Source organism: Ochlerotatus camptorhynchus, unplaced genomic scaffold (genome assembly GCF_037179485.1).
Source record: "Ochlerotatus camptorhynchus isolate MF236.1 unplaced genomic scaffold, CSIRO-AGI_Acam_v1.1 ptg000598l, whole genome shotgun sequence".
NCBI lineage: Eukaryota > Metazoa > Arthropoda > Insecta > Diptera > Culicidae > Ochlerotatus > Ochlerotatus camptorhynchus.
In genome coordinates this window covers 127,245-142,358 of record NW_027041078.1, presented here as the reverse complement: position 1 = coordinate 142,358, position 15,114 = coordinate 127,245, and the positions used below count along the sequence as shown (strand labels likewise).

At 41.7% G+C, this 15,114-nt stretch overlaps 4 protein-coding genes across 4 annotated transcripts; 2 read left to right on the top strand and 2 right to left on the bottom strand.

Annotated features, from left to right (window-relative positions):
* Positions 1–3,068: 3,068 nt before the first annotated feature.
* pkaap (A-kinase anchoring protein pkaap) lies at positions 3,069–6,357 on the bottom strand. Its single transcript, XM_065237236.1, has 3 exons — positions 6,177–6,357; positions 4,924–5,897; positions 3,069–4,865 (listed from the first exon to the last, which is right to left on the bottom strand). Exons 1-3 carry the CDS (start codon positions 6,199–6,201, stop codon positions 3,903–3,905), a joined length of 1,962 nt encoding a protein of 653 aa, XP_065093308.1. The 5' UTR covers positions 6,202–6,357; the 3' UTR covers positions 3,069–3,902.
* Positions 6,358–6,556: 199 nt separating this feature from the next.
* Positions 6,557–8,182, top strand: LOC135713956 (ribosome biogenesis protein WDR12 homolog). The gene is made up of 3 exons (XM_065237181.1): positions 6,557–6,758; positions 6,835–7,769; positions 7,830–8,182. Exons 1-3 carry the CDS (start codon positions 6,691–6,693, stop codon positions 8,111–8,113), a joined length of 1,287 nt encoding a protein of 428 aa, XP_065093253.1. The 5' UTR covers positions 6,557–6,690; the 3' UTR covers positions 8,114–8,182.
* LOC135713957 (uncharacterized) lies at positions 8,111–9,025 on the bottom strand. The gene is made up of 2 exons (XM_065237182.1): positions 8,793–9,025; positions 8,111–8,730 (listed from the first exon to the last, which is right to left on the bottom strand). Exons 1-2 carry the CDS (start codon positions 8,928–8,930, stop codon positions 8,266–8,268), a joined length of 603 nt encoding a protein of 200 aa, XP_065093254.1. The 5' UTR covers positions 8,931–9,025; the 3' UTR covers positions 8,111–8,265.
* A 1,403-nt stretch (positions 9,026–10,428) lies between these two features.
* heix (UbiA prenyltransferase domain-containing heix) lies at positions 10,429–14,814 on the top strand. Its single transcript, XM_065237185.1, has 3 exons — positions 10,429–10,996; positions 11,097–11,371; positions 11,440–14,814. The coding sequence occupies exons 1-3, from the start codon at positions 10,903–10,905 to the stop codon at positions 12,070–12,072; spliced, it is 1,002 nt and encodes a 333-aa protein (XP_065093257.1). The 5' UTR covers positions 10,429–10,902; the 3' UTR covers positions 12,073–14,814.
* The last annotated feature ends 300 nt before the right edge of the window (positions 14,815–15,114 follow it).

Below are 15,114 nucleotides of genomic sequence, written 5' to 3'. Positions count from 1 at the left end.
CAGCGACTCACGAAGAGCTACTGAATCCGATCAGTAGCGGTGCGGCTTCTTTGATTAATTGCTGCTTATGTGGGCCGCTGCTCGCTGCTCGCTGCTTGCAGTCAGCCTTTCGTGGTGTAGGCAAAATGTCAAGTGAAATAGAAAAACTCGAAACAAAGTGAACTGGTGATTAAAATCTGAGCTAAACTGTTCACCATAGAATAGGTCTAGTCTATCTGAACAGCTTTGCCCAAAACGGGAGACTTCTATCTAGTCACGATGTGAAGTTAGGGCAAACAATTCAAAATGAATGTAGCACGAGCGCCAACTGATGAGTGAATTAAGTGCTGAACTTTTTACCTGTTTTTACTGTTTCTCGATTTTCTCTATCACTTACTCTGTTTCCTTGTAGTTTTTGTCACCACAGCAGCGTATGCACTGTCTTTACTTTTCCATGTTCCGCTGTTGGTTGAGGGCCTTCCGAGAATTTATCCAGGAACCCTTGCACATGAAACATTTGTTTTAGATCCCATCATAAAAATATTTGCATTCCGGAAATAAAGCGTGATTGGCGTGCGTGATGTACATATCTCGCATTCAGCTGTGATGATTGATTTTCGTCATCGATATTGTCTTTAAATTGCCACAGTTCAGTGAACTAATGTTTCTACAATTTTCCAATACAGCCGCTAGCACAGAAAAAAAATAGAAAACGCGCAGGGATATTAACAAAAGAGAAAGATAGGCCCTTGATTACGAACTTTTCTGTATTTCATCAACATACGTATCCACCAGTGCTGTAAATTTTCATATCATTCGATTGAAGATGAACCAATCCAACCATTCAATCAATTTTGTGTAAACGAATTCTCACATGACCATAATTTGAAGAGCCCCTTTCTCATTCGAATCTCATTGTCACTGTCAATTGGGTTATTTAAGGTTATTAAGTTAAATGCATATTCGTAATCTGCATTAAAAATTGAACCCAAACCCAAAATTTCATCCATTTTGGTACACTGGAACTATTTTAAATAAGTATGATTACAATTGCAAAAATCACCTTATTAGCGCCCCTCGGTGTCACTTTGTATGGGAGCGAGCTGTCAGTTTGTCAGGTTAGTGTCAAACAGTGAAGTTATTATTTTGCTTTAAATCTTGATTTAAAAACCGAGATGAAAGTGTGTGGATTCGAAAAAAATATCGTTGTGCTCAGAAAACGTAGCTCTTTCAGATGATCCCCCTATTCTGCGAGTCACGTGACTCTCTCTCACCGGTGAGGTGACAATAGTCACCTCGTGTGAGGTGACTCTCCATTTGATTTGCATGGAGAGTCACCTCACCGGTGAGAGAGAGTCACGTGACTCGCAGAATAAGGAGGGATATATAAAACAGATATATTTTTCAAAATTAAAGAACCCAATTGAGTCACTCACTATCATTTGATATACGACAGTGGAGTATGAAAGAAACTTAGCAAAATGGTCCCGAACAAACAAGTCGACCCGATGTCTGATCAATGTACGGCTAATTTAAGGTCTATGTCGACCCAATGTCGTGTTGTTGTCGGGTCAATTTTGGGTTTATGTCGGGATAACATCGGATTGGGGTTTGGTAGAAGTCAGGTTAGTATCGGGTTGAGCTCCGTTTATGTGTAGGTTACACTCAATTGAATCATCTATAGCATCAAATGAGAATGATCCATACCTTCGTTAAATTACTAAGCAACTGATATCATCCATTTGAAAGGGAATAGCTACTTTTCTCATTTTCATCAAATGGGTCGCTTACCTACGCAACACCTTCCGTTCGAAAACACCAAGGGCGCGTTGGTCCTCCACGATCATAGTCCAGGTCTCGTGGCCGTAGACGACCACCGGTCTAATCACAGTCAACTTCGTGCGGCGGCGAATTTTAATCGACCGGAGCGTCATCCTGAGTCCAAAGTAAGCACGATTCTCTGTCATAATGCGTCTTTGAATTACTCTGCTGGTATCATACACGAACTCATCGACCACCTCGATTTCATCACCGTCAATCTGAACTCGGGGTGGGAGGCTAACATTGTCTTCCCTAGAACCTCTTCCTCTCATGTATTTTGTCTTTGATGCGTTGATGGAAAGTCCAATCCGCCTTGCTTCAGCCTTCAGTCTGATGTGCGTTTCCGCCATCGTCTCAAAGTCCCGTGCCATGATGTCAATGTCATCGGCGAAGCCAAGAAGTTGGATGGACTTCCTGAAGATCGTGCCACTCGTGTCTATCCCAGCTCTTCTGATCACACCTTCTAACGCGATGTTGAATAGCAGACACGAAAGTTCATTCTAGATTCAAAGGGACTCGAGAGTGTCCCCGATACTCGAACAACGCACATAACTCGATCAATCGTCGCCTTGAGCAATCGCGTCAGTTTATCCGGAAATCCGTACTCGTGCATAATCTTATACAGAATTCTTATAAAACCCAAATTGCTTTATATATCTTAAATATCTTGCAACCCTTGCCACGAGGTAGCGTTTAACATGACTTTTAGTTTCGATTCGATGTACGTGAGTGCATTGTTTAGCACAATCCGTTAACTAGCAAACATCAACTAATCAACAGAGTAGGGATATTATTTTTACTCCAAAAACAAGTTGAATTTGAAAACCACGCCAAAAATAAAGGCACTGTAGTTTATATTCGATTACAATATTCCAAAATTTGATCTTGTCAGAATTTGAATTCTACCGAATATTTTCTAGTGAGGCCCCTTCACTACATTAGATCATTAGATCCGGATCTGTCACGTTGCGGCAAAGTGACAACTAAATCTATTGTCTAACTGTCAAATTTAAGTCAACGCAACGCAAACGGATCTAAGGTGGGTGACCCTTAAGAATGATCGATTGGCTCCGATTTTAACAGCTCATTTAGCTCAAAAAGTTCTATCCGCTCATCTCTTCCCCTGAGTATTTCTAGTACCTAGTAGTTAATTCTTCAAACTCGGATCAATAGCAAAACTCCAACCTTGATATTCGAGTACTTTTTATTTAGATTCTAAACTCATCATTACCATAATGGTAATTTACGCAAAAAAATAATATTACATTTGATTTCGTTCAGGCGAACATTCCTCCTCTGCCAGTCTACATTAATTAGTAACACCTCGGTGTGACCACCTTTTGCTGTACCATTTCCTAATTCTTCCGTTTTCACTAGAAATTTTGCACTCCCGAAATAAAATCCGGATGACTTTGTTCATGCTCTTTCCATATAAATCAGTACGAAAATCACCCGCAGATTGGCACGCATTTTTCAACTCAATTTAGCTCATTCATATTCCATTCTATTTCGTTTTGATTTTAGGATTAAAAAAAAAAGTTCGATAACTTACGAAACTTATTATTGGTTTGCGGACAAGAACAAAAACATACATAGGTACCTATATAAAGGGTTATTCTTGCTCAATGATGAAGCAGAGTATGAACTACCAACTATAGTCTAATCATTTCTGTTTCCGAATGTTATCAAGCACCATAAAGTTTCAGATGTGTTTTCTATATAAGGGTTATAAGTAGAGAGAGAGAGTGAGTTTAAGAGGATGGGGACGGTTGTTTGTTTAATCAATCCTACCGGTTCCTCTCGAAAAGTTCCATAAATTGTCTTTTATCTTTTAATTGTACGTTAGCTCGAATGATAAATTAATATAATATGAAAACCATCTTAGAGAGAAAACAAAGAGATAAAATCTTCAAAAAATCAAGAAAGAACTTATACTTATACTATATAGATCTTTGAAAAAACAAAACAGACTCGTTCTAAAACAAATTTCAATACAAACGATACAACTAGTACATATGTGTGGGTAAAGGTAGGGACTAAAATACGTACGATTCGAAATACTCGCAAATTGGACAAAAAAAGAAAGAGAGCCTGCTCCACAATCACGTTTGGCTTCCCTCGCTGCCGCTCATCGTGACACTAGTGATGTCCTTTACAATCATCTCCGCCACCTGCCAAGCCAGTTCCTCCTGCGCTTTGTCCTCCTGTAAATTTACCAACTTTCGCATCGCCTTCTTCAGTCGATTCTTGCTCCAGCGGTCGTCATCCTGCGGGGGTTCAACGATGTCGAAATCTCGCTCGTACCGCCCCAGGGCATCCACTCGGCCGAACGTCAGCCCAGCTACCGAATTTCTTCTCCACAGCAAGTCCGGATTGTACAGTTGACGTGAATCGATTTGCATTATGTCGCTGCCGGTGGCGGCCCCAACCGTATTCGTTCGCTTGCGATGAAAGCTCGTATCGGACATCGCCAGCAGCGTGTTTTGAGAGGAAATGAAGTGGTTTGCCCTACCGGTGCTTTCACTCGTCACGTCCGAGAACGTTTTCCGATGGCCACGTCGTTGATTGTTCGCTCGGTTGCGGTCGGCGAAAAAGATTTGCTTTCGTCCCGCCAGAATTCCCAAACTACTTGCGGTGGATTCTCCGGCTGGGGTGGTTTTGATCTTACCCAGTAGCTCTGATAGGTATTGTGTGTAGAGTTGTGATTTCAAGAAGCCTTGAAAGTACCGCCTCTCCAGGAACCGTTCAATTATTCTCGAAGGCAACTCGAAACAGTTTTTGATGGAACTCGTGTCCGGCGAGCAGATTCCCTCTTCGACAAGAAATCGAATTTTATCACTAACGTTCAGTGGACAGGTCGCTTGTAACGAGAAATACTTTTCATACAGCACCACGGCGTCAGCTTGAGCTTGGCTATTTTCGGCGCTCTTGCGAAAGTGGCTAGCCGATACGCAAAACTCCAGAATGTGTCGTTTTTCTTTCTGTTCCAGGTATTCCATGAAGTAGAACAGAGCCATCTCGCTGCAGAGTATGTCCTTGAGGTTGAGGCTATCACTTGACAGCACCTGAAACGGGTCAATGGAGGAAATGCTTTTGCTTGAATAATACCTATGGGAGACTTACCTCGAAGGTATATTTACAGTAGAAGCTGCTTTCCAAAAATGCATTCAGGTAATTTTTCTCCATCACTTCCAGCAAATACTGTTGTACATCGTCGAAGATACGTTCGCTGCAGCTTCCCCCGCAAAGTGCCAACGAAATATTGGACAGAATCGTCGCAGGCACTTCTATGTGGCACAGTGAATTGCTGACCAAATACTTCCTATATATTCGAACGGCGTCCGAGTTGACCAGTGAGTTGAATCCGTTCTCCCTGGTTAGTGCTGGCTGTTCCTTCAGCTTGTTCGATTCGCAAATCTGTGTCTTTTCGTCGTCAGTCAGCGATTGACGCATTGTCAGATCACAGGCATCCATCATCTGCTTCCGGTCGTCTTCCAGTGGATGATCTGGCTTCTTCTCTTCTTCTATAACGACTTCCAAAGGAGGGCCAGGCACCGGAGTGCAGCTTCGCGACGTTCGACAACCCGGATCTCCGTCATCCGTTGTCGTTCCTCCATCATCGAAAGCATTATCCGAAAAGGTAGAAATCGAATCGCAATCCACACTCAAATAAGACAAACTATCGTACCCATCCGAGGAAACACTCCTCTGCAAACCCTGATGTGCACCCGTTTTACAAATCCCATTCCGTCCTTCCAATCTTGCGCTTTCCACTGCAGCTGCCTTAAAACTCTCCACGTCCAACCAGAACTTGACGAACGGAAGGGCATTCTTCGTTTCCAAAAACTGTACAAAGTAGCATATACAGCTCTGCTCGGCCAGAATGTCCAACAATTGCCGGGACAACCGAGACCTCACCTCCGGCAAATTTTTCCACCTTTCCAACCAGTAGCATTCTGCTTCTAGCAATGCTTCCTCATCGCTTACCGGTCCACAGCCATTTGCACTACCAATGACATCATCGGCCGTCGTCGATGATGATTTGTTGTTTACATTTTCCTCCTGCGCCAAACTGCTGCCGGATTTTTTCCGCACAGCTGAGAAGAGAGAAGGAAATTAGAAAGTTTGATCATTTTCTCCCATTGCACTACGACCACCACCATCGTCAGCATCGAATTGGATCGTTTTCGTTGATGTGATGATTGGATAAAATAACAAAAACATGACTACTGGAACAGGTGAGGGAGGTTGGGACAGGAGAAATGCCACTTGTTCGGTGGAGCTGAGGAGGAGGAGCGGAACTAGACCCCCTTTTTCATACTCTTTATAAGATGATGATGATGACGATCACGATTTGGCATTGGTGAAACACTTACCAGACTTTTTCAGGAACTGCAACATCTTGGGCGGTGCAATTTACAATCTTCCGCTGAAGATTGAGACGGGGACACTACTTTTCTGCCGCTTTCAGGTGCAAATTTACATGTTTTCGTTACTTTTCGCAGGATGAATAATTTGTTCCACTTGTTTTACTGCCGAGATTCAAAGACGTAATAAGAAAAATTCCGTAAACGTCAAACAAGCGAGTGGTAACAAAAAATGTTGTTCCGAGGGAAAGGAATGCGCAGATCGCTGGAAATATTTCAGCATTATCAAACAACCAGTGAAATGTTTCCCGGAGTTCACACACGCACACACACCCTCTCGTAAATGCTCCGCCGACCGACAAACTGTCAAAACAAAGATCGATTTTCACAGCGTGGTCAAAGCGCGGAGTGCAGTGTTTCATCGGGAGTTTTTGTATTGTTTAACGCGTAAAGTTCACACAAATTTATCTAAAACCAGCTCAACATTGTTCACGGTAGGCACCGATAGTGCTCAACGTCAAGTATGTCGCTAAAAATCACAGGAAAGTCCGAAGGACAGCTGCAGTTGCACCTCTACACCAAGCAGAAACAGTGAGTATCTTCGCCCCTCCCCTCAGTGAGTTCTATTCGCTGAGAGGTTAAGCGTGTTGTTTACCTTCTTCTTCAGATTTGCCGTTCCGGATGTTCCGTACTCGATCCGTGCCAATGTGAGCAACAAAGAGCTGAACGTATTGATCAATACGTTGCTGAAGGATTCCGGAAATTCCGAAGCTGGCAAGGTGGAATTCGATTTCTTGCTGAATGGAGAGTTTGTCAAAATTCCACTGGGACAGCACTTGAAGGAGAGGGATATATCGTTTGAAGACACCGTTGAACTGGAATATGTGGAACGATACCCGGCACCGGAGCCGCAGGACTGTCTGCTTCATGACGACTGGGTTTCAGCTGTCGAAGCCAAGGGTAACTGGATCCTGACCGGTTGTTACGACAATACGGTGAATATCTGGACCGCGAAGGGAAAGCATAAGCTCACCATTCCGGGCCACATTGCACCGGTAAAAGGTGTGACATGGATATCTTTGGATGAAGAGAAGGGTGTATTCGCCAGTGCATCGCAGGATCAAACGGTGATGATGTGGGAATGGAATGTGGCGGCCAATTCGGTAGAATGTGTACACGTTTGCAAGGGACACGAACGAGGAGTGGATTGTATTGCGGTGAACCGGAGCAAAACTCGAATGGCCACCGGAAGTTGGGACACAATGTTGAAGCTGTGGTCGACGGACCTAGAAGGCGAAGGCGAAGCGCAGCCTTCTACCAGTAAGAGACAGAAATTGGACCAGGGGAATGCAAGGACGCCGATTCTTACCCTCGCCGGACATCGCGAATGCGTTTCGGGTGTACAGTGGATTGACGACAACACACTAGTAACATCTTCGTGGGATCACACTATCAAAATATGGGACTTGGCACTGGGTGGAGTGAAATCGGAAATCTGCGGACACAAATCATTCTTCGATTTGAGCTATTCCCATTTAAATGGATTGATCATCGCCGCTTCCCCAGACAAGAACTTGAGACTGTACGATCCTAAATCAAACCGTAAGTCGATAGAAAAGACTAGCGTATCCACTCCGTTTCTAATTTCATTTTTTTTTACAGAGGGTACCATCGTGAAGAACACCTATTTCGGTCACACCCAGTGGGTTCAATCGGTATGCTGGAGCACCACCAACGAGTACCTGTTTGTTTCGGGTGCGTACGATAATCATGTCAAGTTGTGGGATTACCGCAGTCCTAAGGCTCCCATCTTCGAGCTGATCGGTCACGAAGATAAGGTACTCGCCTGCGATTGGTCAAATCCGAAATTCATCCTCTCGGGAGGCTCGGATAACTCGGTACGTGTTTTCAAATCGAAAATCGCAATAGGAGGAGAACAAAAGTAAAATCCAGCGGCATTCGTGATTTATTACATTATATGTATAATGAAGTATAATAGATTTTCGTAAACATAATTCTAACGAGTTGCAATTCCAAGAGAAAGAAAACAACAAACAATTTCTAGTTACCACAATAATTCAACAATCGAACAATAAATTCATCTCCTTCTTCTAGAATATGCACAATGTGATTGCTTCATCTGTTCTCCTACGTGCTTACTGCTGTTAGACGGAATTTCAAAGTTCACCAAAGGTCCCACGCACTCGTCCGTAACTATTTCCGCAAATTCGGCCTCAATTTCCGCTGCCTCGCATGCTCCTGTCATCGCATAATCAACAGGTTTCCTATCGCGCAACCCGGCATCGCCCTCCGTGTCGTACTCGGAATCTGTCGGTGGAACTTCGTAGCAATCGTCGCAGTCGCTGAAATCACTATAAACCACCTCCAGCTGTTGGTTATCGTTCCATTCGGCCGCGTGCTGATGTTCCTTTTGTTCCGCCCGAAACCGCTCGTTAAAGTCCGTCAAATTTTGTTGCAGCATGTTCCGGAAGTTGTAGAACTTACCAATGTTTTCTAAACAGCCTTCACATACCCACGTACGCAGCTCGTCCAGATCTATTATCTTTGAAGGGGGAAAAGTCTTGTGATTAACGATTCCGATTGATTAAAAGCAATCTTCCTTACATTTATCTGGGCACATTGGTAGACTTTCTCCAGAAACGATTTCTCCCTGTTGTAGACTGTTTCCAGAGGCATCATATGGTGGCTGTACTGCAGGCAGAAACGGCACACGATTTGTGAGTTGTTATTATCACTATCCATCGTTTTGAAAATATTATAAAGTTACGAAACTGTTGAACACATGTTAAAGGAATCAAATTGTGCGTAGTAATCAAGCAGCATGCCCGTTGCGAGAACTCGCCGCCGTCGGCCGTCGGGCTTAAAGTAAACATAAACAAAAACATGCTACAGTGTCAGTAGGGGTATGACCGAATTACACCGTATGCTTTGCACCGCGACATGATTAAAATTTACAACTGTACTAGAATACATACCGTGGACCTCCGGTAATCTGACCGGTATTAATCTAAGCAGATCTGAGCACTTTTTATTTTGGACCCCGCTAATCTACATGCAGTGCAAACTAAAAACAACAATCAATACGAAACTAACGATTTTAAATTGGCTCACCACTTGACTAGCCTATTGGTCTCAAGCAAATCGATTAACGAACTACATTCTAGTATAAATTCTAGTACTACACTACGTTTGTTTTGATTCGCTATGAAAGTTTGACAGATAAAATGAGGGGTTCGAGGATTTTCCTTTGTTTCGAGGGGTGCATCGATTAGCTTGGGACCGAAGATAGTACCAGAGTTGAGCCAAAAATTTGAGCACGTTTCTTCGGGACCTACTAGTCTTAAAGTTAAGCGGAACGGAAACGGAAAGTTTGAAAGTTGTCACTAATGACATCAAGATGCCTAACCGAAGTCGATTTGGATCTAACTTGTTTCCAATCCTACAAGTAGGCTTACTCAGATCGGGCTTTTCCGCTGCCGTTGCTGTTCCACTTCCGCCGTCATTGCGCTTGGGCCTTTACCTCTATGGTACCAGAGCTGAGCCAAAAAGTTGAGCACATTTCTTCGGAACCTTCTAGTCTTAGAGGTAACTCTATGAAAATACTTTGTTCACGAAAAATACGTTTCATAATGAATTAAATACACTTTAATACAAAAACTCACAAAACTTAATAACACATAACCTTGGTGGGACTTTGTATGGGAGCGAGCGGTCAACGAATAAATTATTGTCAACGATCATAAATTTAAATTTTGATATAAAAATCGAGATTAATGTCTACGGAATCGATAAAAATATCTATTAGATGATGTATAAAAATTGGTATATTTTTCGAAGTTAAACAACCCAATTGCGGACAAACGAAATGCTCCAGTCGGTTCGTCGGTGGGTGATATACCAACGTTATTGGTTAATAGCAGCACTTTTTTTGTTCACCAAAACAAAACATCTCGTTTATCTAATTGACAAAAATGTTACAAACGACCCAAGCAAAAAGGACTCAAGATTTACGAGATATTTACAAAAGAAGCCATTGTTTACATTTGTGACATCGGCCCTTATGAATGCTCAATGTGGAAATAATCTCTTCAAGTTCTAGTACTCCTTCCATTTTACACCGTCGTTAAGATAATTTTCTACACCGGAGAACCCCTCGGCAAAAAGTGAGATTGATGTCAATCATAAAAAAAAAATCGTACAAAAAATGACAGCAGCTGTGCTTCTCGGTTTTTGGATGACGTGACAAGCGCAAGAAACAGTGATAGAGATCCGAGAAGAACTCGGTGTCTGTGAAAAAGCCGTAAATATTTAAATTCCGCCGGAGAAAGAACCTTTCTGGGACGGTTTATCAATCATTCCGGAGGTGGAAACAGCACCAGATAAAATAAAGTGACATCAAAGCGGAAGTAGAACCGTAGGAACGTGCTTAAACTTTGCCCAATAGTTGATGCGTTGATGCTAATTCAGAACACAGAGGCTTTCGATATTGGGAGAAAGAAGCTGCAGGACCAGTTTTTCCTCTGACAAAAAGTATCAATCAGCTAAGCCAGATTTCTGACTGATAAGTCCGAGAGCGAAGAGGTGACGAGTGCGACGAAGGGCTGGAATTTACAAAATTGGGACAGCATTGGACTTTGAGTTTGAGAGGTGGCGACAAGCTGTTCAAACAGAAAGCGAAAGTGATTACATATAAGATTTTTGTAAAGGATTGGAAATGGAGAATAGTTCGTTGGATAGCAGTTACACCAATGCCGACGGTAGTAGGGCCAACGATGAGCAGCAGGACAAGTGCAAAAGGAATGGTGCGGGTAAGATTTACGTGCAATTTAATTGTTTACATTTCAGAGTTGATTAATGTTGCAATTTCTCCTGCGATTGGTGCGTATGTGCATTTCATCATCATTGCAGCACCGCTGATGAAGATCAAAACGTACCTCTCGGCGCTGAGGCCCTGGTCCCTGTCGGCCAGTTTGGTACCGACACTACTCGGAGCTGCGATCGCCTACCGAACGATTGGCTTCCAGGAGTTCAACTTTCTAACGTTTCTTTTTACCATCTTCACCGTCGTTACGGTACACTGCGCCGGTAATGTCGTGAATACGTACTTCGACTTTGTTAAGGGAATCGACAACCGCAAATCGGACGACCGAACGCTGGTGGATCACATCCTGAGTAAGGATGAGGTATGTTGTGGATGGATGTGCTCTTTATGATACGGTTGTGCAATATATGGCATTTAATCCCATTGCAGGTCGTTACCTTAGGAGCTCTGCTTTACTGCGCTGGCTGCTTTGGCTTTATCTTCTTGGTTTATCTATCGCCAGCAAAGTTGGAACATTTGGCTTTGGTGTACTTTGGTGGTTTATCTTCCAGTTTCTTGTACACTGGTGGTATTGGACTGAAATACATTGCCCTTGGTGATGTGTTAATTTTGATCATCTTTGGACCGATTTCGGTCTTATTCGCCTATATGGCCCAAACCGGGCATGTAGAATGGATGACCATCTACTACGCTATTCCGCTGGCATTGAATACGGAAGCCATTTTGCACAGTAATAACACTCGTGATGCTGAATCCGACAAGAAAGTAGGAATCGTCACGCTGGCTATCCTGATAGGGAGAACGGCCTCCTATATCCTGTATGCACTGCTATTGTTCACGCCGTATGTGATGTTTGTGGTGCTGGGGGTGAAGTATTCCGGTGCGTTCCTGCTGCCTATGGTCACTCTTCCGCAGGCGTTTAAAATTGAGAAACAGTTTCGTAATGAAGCTACCCTTCACGGAGTGCCCAGGCAAACGGCTAAGCTGAATCTGTTCTTCGGGATCCTGTACGTTGTGGCTTGCTTCTGCGCTTCACAGTTACCGTTCATCACAAGAAAATAGGATAGGTTTTAAATGTCCGGTGTGAGAAGATCTGAGATCACCGCTGTCGTCGTACTTATAGAATATTCGATACGTCACACTCGCAGCGATTATCGGCCGGTTGGTAGCTTGCGTGGTTCCACGAGGGTTTATGTATGCATGCTGACATAACCCAGTCAATTACACACAAACAAGAAAAATTCGCTGGTTGCAAATTGACTTCGTTCTCTATCGACACAAGTCTTACTTATTGCATGACTTGTTTGAAACTCTATTAGCAAAAATACTTTCAAAGACTTATTTTTCAAATATTTTTGAAACAATTATTTAATTCTGAAATATTTTACTTAAATTACTATACTAACACACTGGATACTGTTACTTATTCACGCTTCTGAAAAATTTATTTATTGTTACCGCAACTTCAGACGACCGAGAATCGCTGCCCGCAAAACAAATCTGTACTGAACAAATGCGCCCATTTGTGAAACCGATTCCGATTCAGTTTCGTTTACTCAAGACTGTTTTTACCATACTGTTCTCCTAATACTGATCTACCGCAGCGGTAGGCTGGTTGTGTTGAATTTTCTTGGCAAATGGGGTGGCATGGGATGTCGAACGATGCTGACTGTTGGTCAATTGGCTTGAACACATTTTTGGGGAGTTGTGTCGATTTGATGCTTCGGAAAAATCACATGCAGTTTGTGCCCCGGACCAGCTCTGCGATTTTTTATTCACTTCTACTGGATGAATTTACTGACACTGACGATAACTTCTGTCAATGATAATACTTTACCATAGTTTCCTTATTGTCAATTCATTATGATCCATGGAATCGAAAATATTTTAATATCATTAATGCACGACACGCGCAAGGCGCAACACAACACAATAACAATACATTTGTTAGTCAGAACAATATGATTTCAGAGCTACTCCTCAAACTTAAAAATAGTTAAAGCTAATAATAATCCATATAGTGGAAATGGCTCTAATGTTGTCCTATGGATCTAAAGATTGGGCCCATCGATAAAAATCTCCTGTTCTTCAATTTATCTTAGAACAATGCGTTATCTGGACAATACAAATGGATATTTTTCCTTTACAATTTATGTATGGGATCAATGTTAGGGACAGCTAGGCCGACATTTAGGACATCAATATTTAACAAACACGATTAAGATCAGTCAACATCGTTCTAGTCCGTGTGCCCAAAATCGACACAACAGTAGATGCGCACTAGTTATTAATAATTTATTCTTACGACAAGTTAAACTATTTTCAATGTTTTATAGATTACATATCCTGTGCCTAGTTGTTGATTAGTCTATAAATGAATCGTAATCGGTTGTTTTCAGGGCATTTTAGATTGAATGATGGAGTATTTCGCTACTACTGCCTGATCTACTTCTTAGAATCGGTTTATTCCTTTCCCAGAACACATTACAAAATCAGAGGGTCAGACGGTCATCGCCGAATACACACCTTATATAGACAACAATTCCTAGTTTGAATAAACCCGAGCGTGAAAGCACCCCCTACTGAGGGATAAATAGCGTGGGATTGCGTCTAAGTGCATGTCGAATATACGTACCTACGTTGAAAATCCAATGTTCTCTCTAGCACACTTTACCTTTATTAGAGAATCTCTTGCCAAAATTGTTGTTTGGAAAGCAAAACAGTTTAGTACATCAGGAACGCTCGCATAGCATAAACCACGTTGATATTTTGTTATTCGAATGTTGTTTAAATACTCTTTGCTTCCAGTTTTTGTTTGTTTTATTAAGACTGTTCCAATAAGGGAGGTGCTGCCTCTGAATGCTCGGGTTGCAACTACATATCAAATACCGGAACATATTTGATCACTAGAACCATTTAAACCAAAAGTGAAACCCCACCCGAACGACAACAAAAAGAACAAAAAAAAAATCAAACAAAATGAATGATCGTACTTAAAATTAACAATTAAGGAACTTCCTCTGTATCATTATTATATGATTAATTGCCATTGGATTGGTAAGCTGGAACTGAAATGGTAAAAATTCCAGTTTGTATTAGACTCGAACGAAATTGATACCAGTGCTACTTTATTGTGCTGGAATGAATGGGACTTAGGGAAGTGAGCGACAATAATTAGCTATACTAAGTAATATAAAAATATATCGAGATCCACCAGTAAGAATAATTAACACGAATCTACCAATCATGCATAACAGATTTCTTATAATAGTTTCAATCGTGGATGGTAGGAAGTGACTCCTCTCTGAACAACCTACATAATCAATATGTTATCGATATTTACAATGTAAGTCTCAACCATTATTGCAAACTATGAGCCCGTTGACGAAGAACACTACCTATCTGTTGATTATTCAAACAGAGTTATACATTTATAAGAGTGTCTCCCAGAGAGGAAAAGCATTCTTACATAGTTATATGGAACTGCTCCATTCAACTTCTACGTAGAGGTATTCTGAATACATTCAATCTCGGTTAGCAGAAACAATGGCATAATTATTTATCGCTCTGAATACATAAACAGCTTGCAGGAAAAATAAAACAAAACTACATTGTTAGATTAAAAAAAAACGTGCATATAACTTCTGCCCATATAAGCATAACTACTGTCCCATCTCTGCTCGATTTTCTATTCATATGGGACAGCTATGCTTTTATGAGCAGTATTCTGTTCGAAAGTGCAATTAGGAACGTACACAATGTTACAAGCAGCTATTGTTTATAAAAAAACATGCAACGTTTGAACCTATTGAAAAAAACTGGCGTCTTTTGCTTACGATAAGCGAGAGAAATTTGCATAAACAAGTAAAACATTTATATAGTGAAGACACGTTGTTTCTTCTTGATTTCTACGATAGGAATTTTATAATCTACGAATGAGAGAGGACAAGGTTTTTTTTTTGTTAAATAACAGTAACTGGTAGTGCTGATGTAGATATAAAAATGAGATTGAGAAAAAATCGAAAAACTAGTTTACATCTTTGTTTTTTATTCGCAAACTTCACATCCCCATGCAAATCGAATTCCTGCAAAACGAATTGCTGG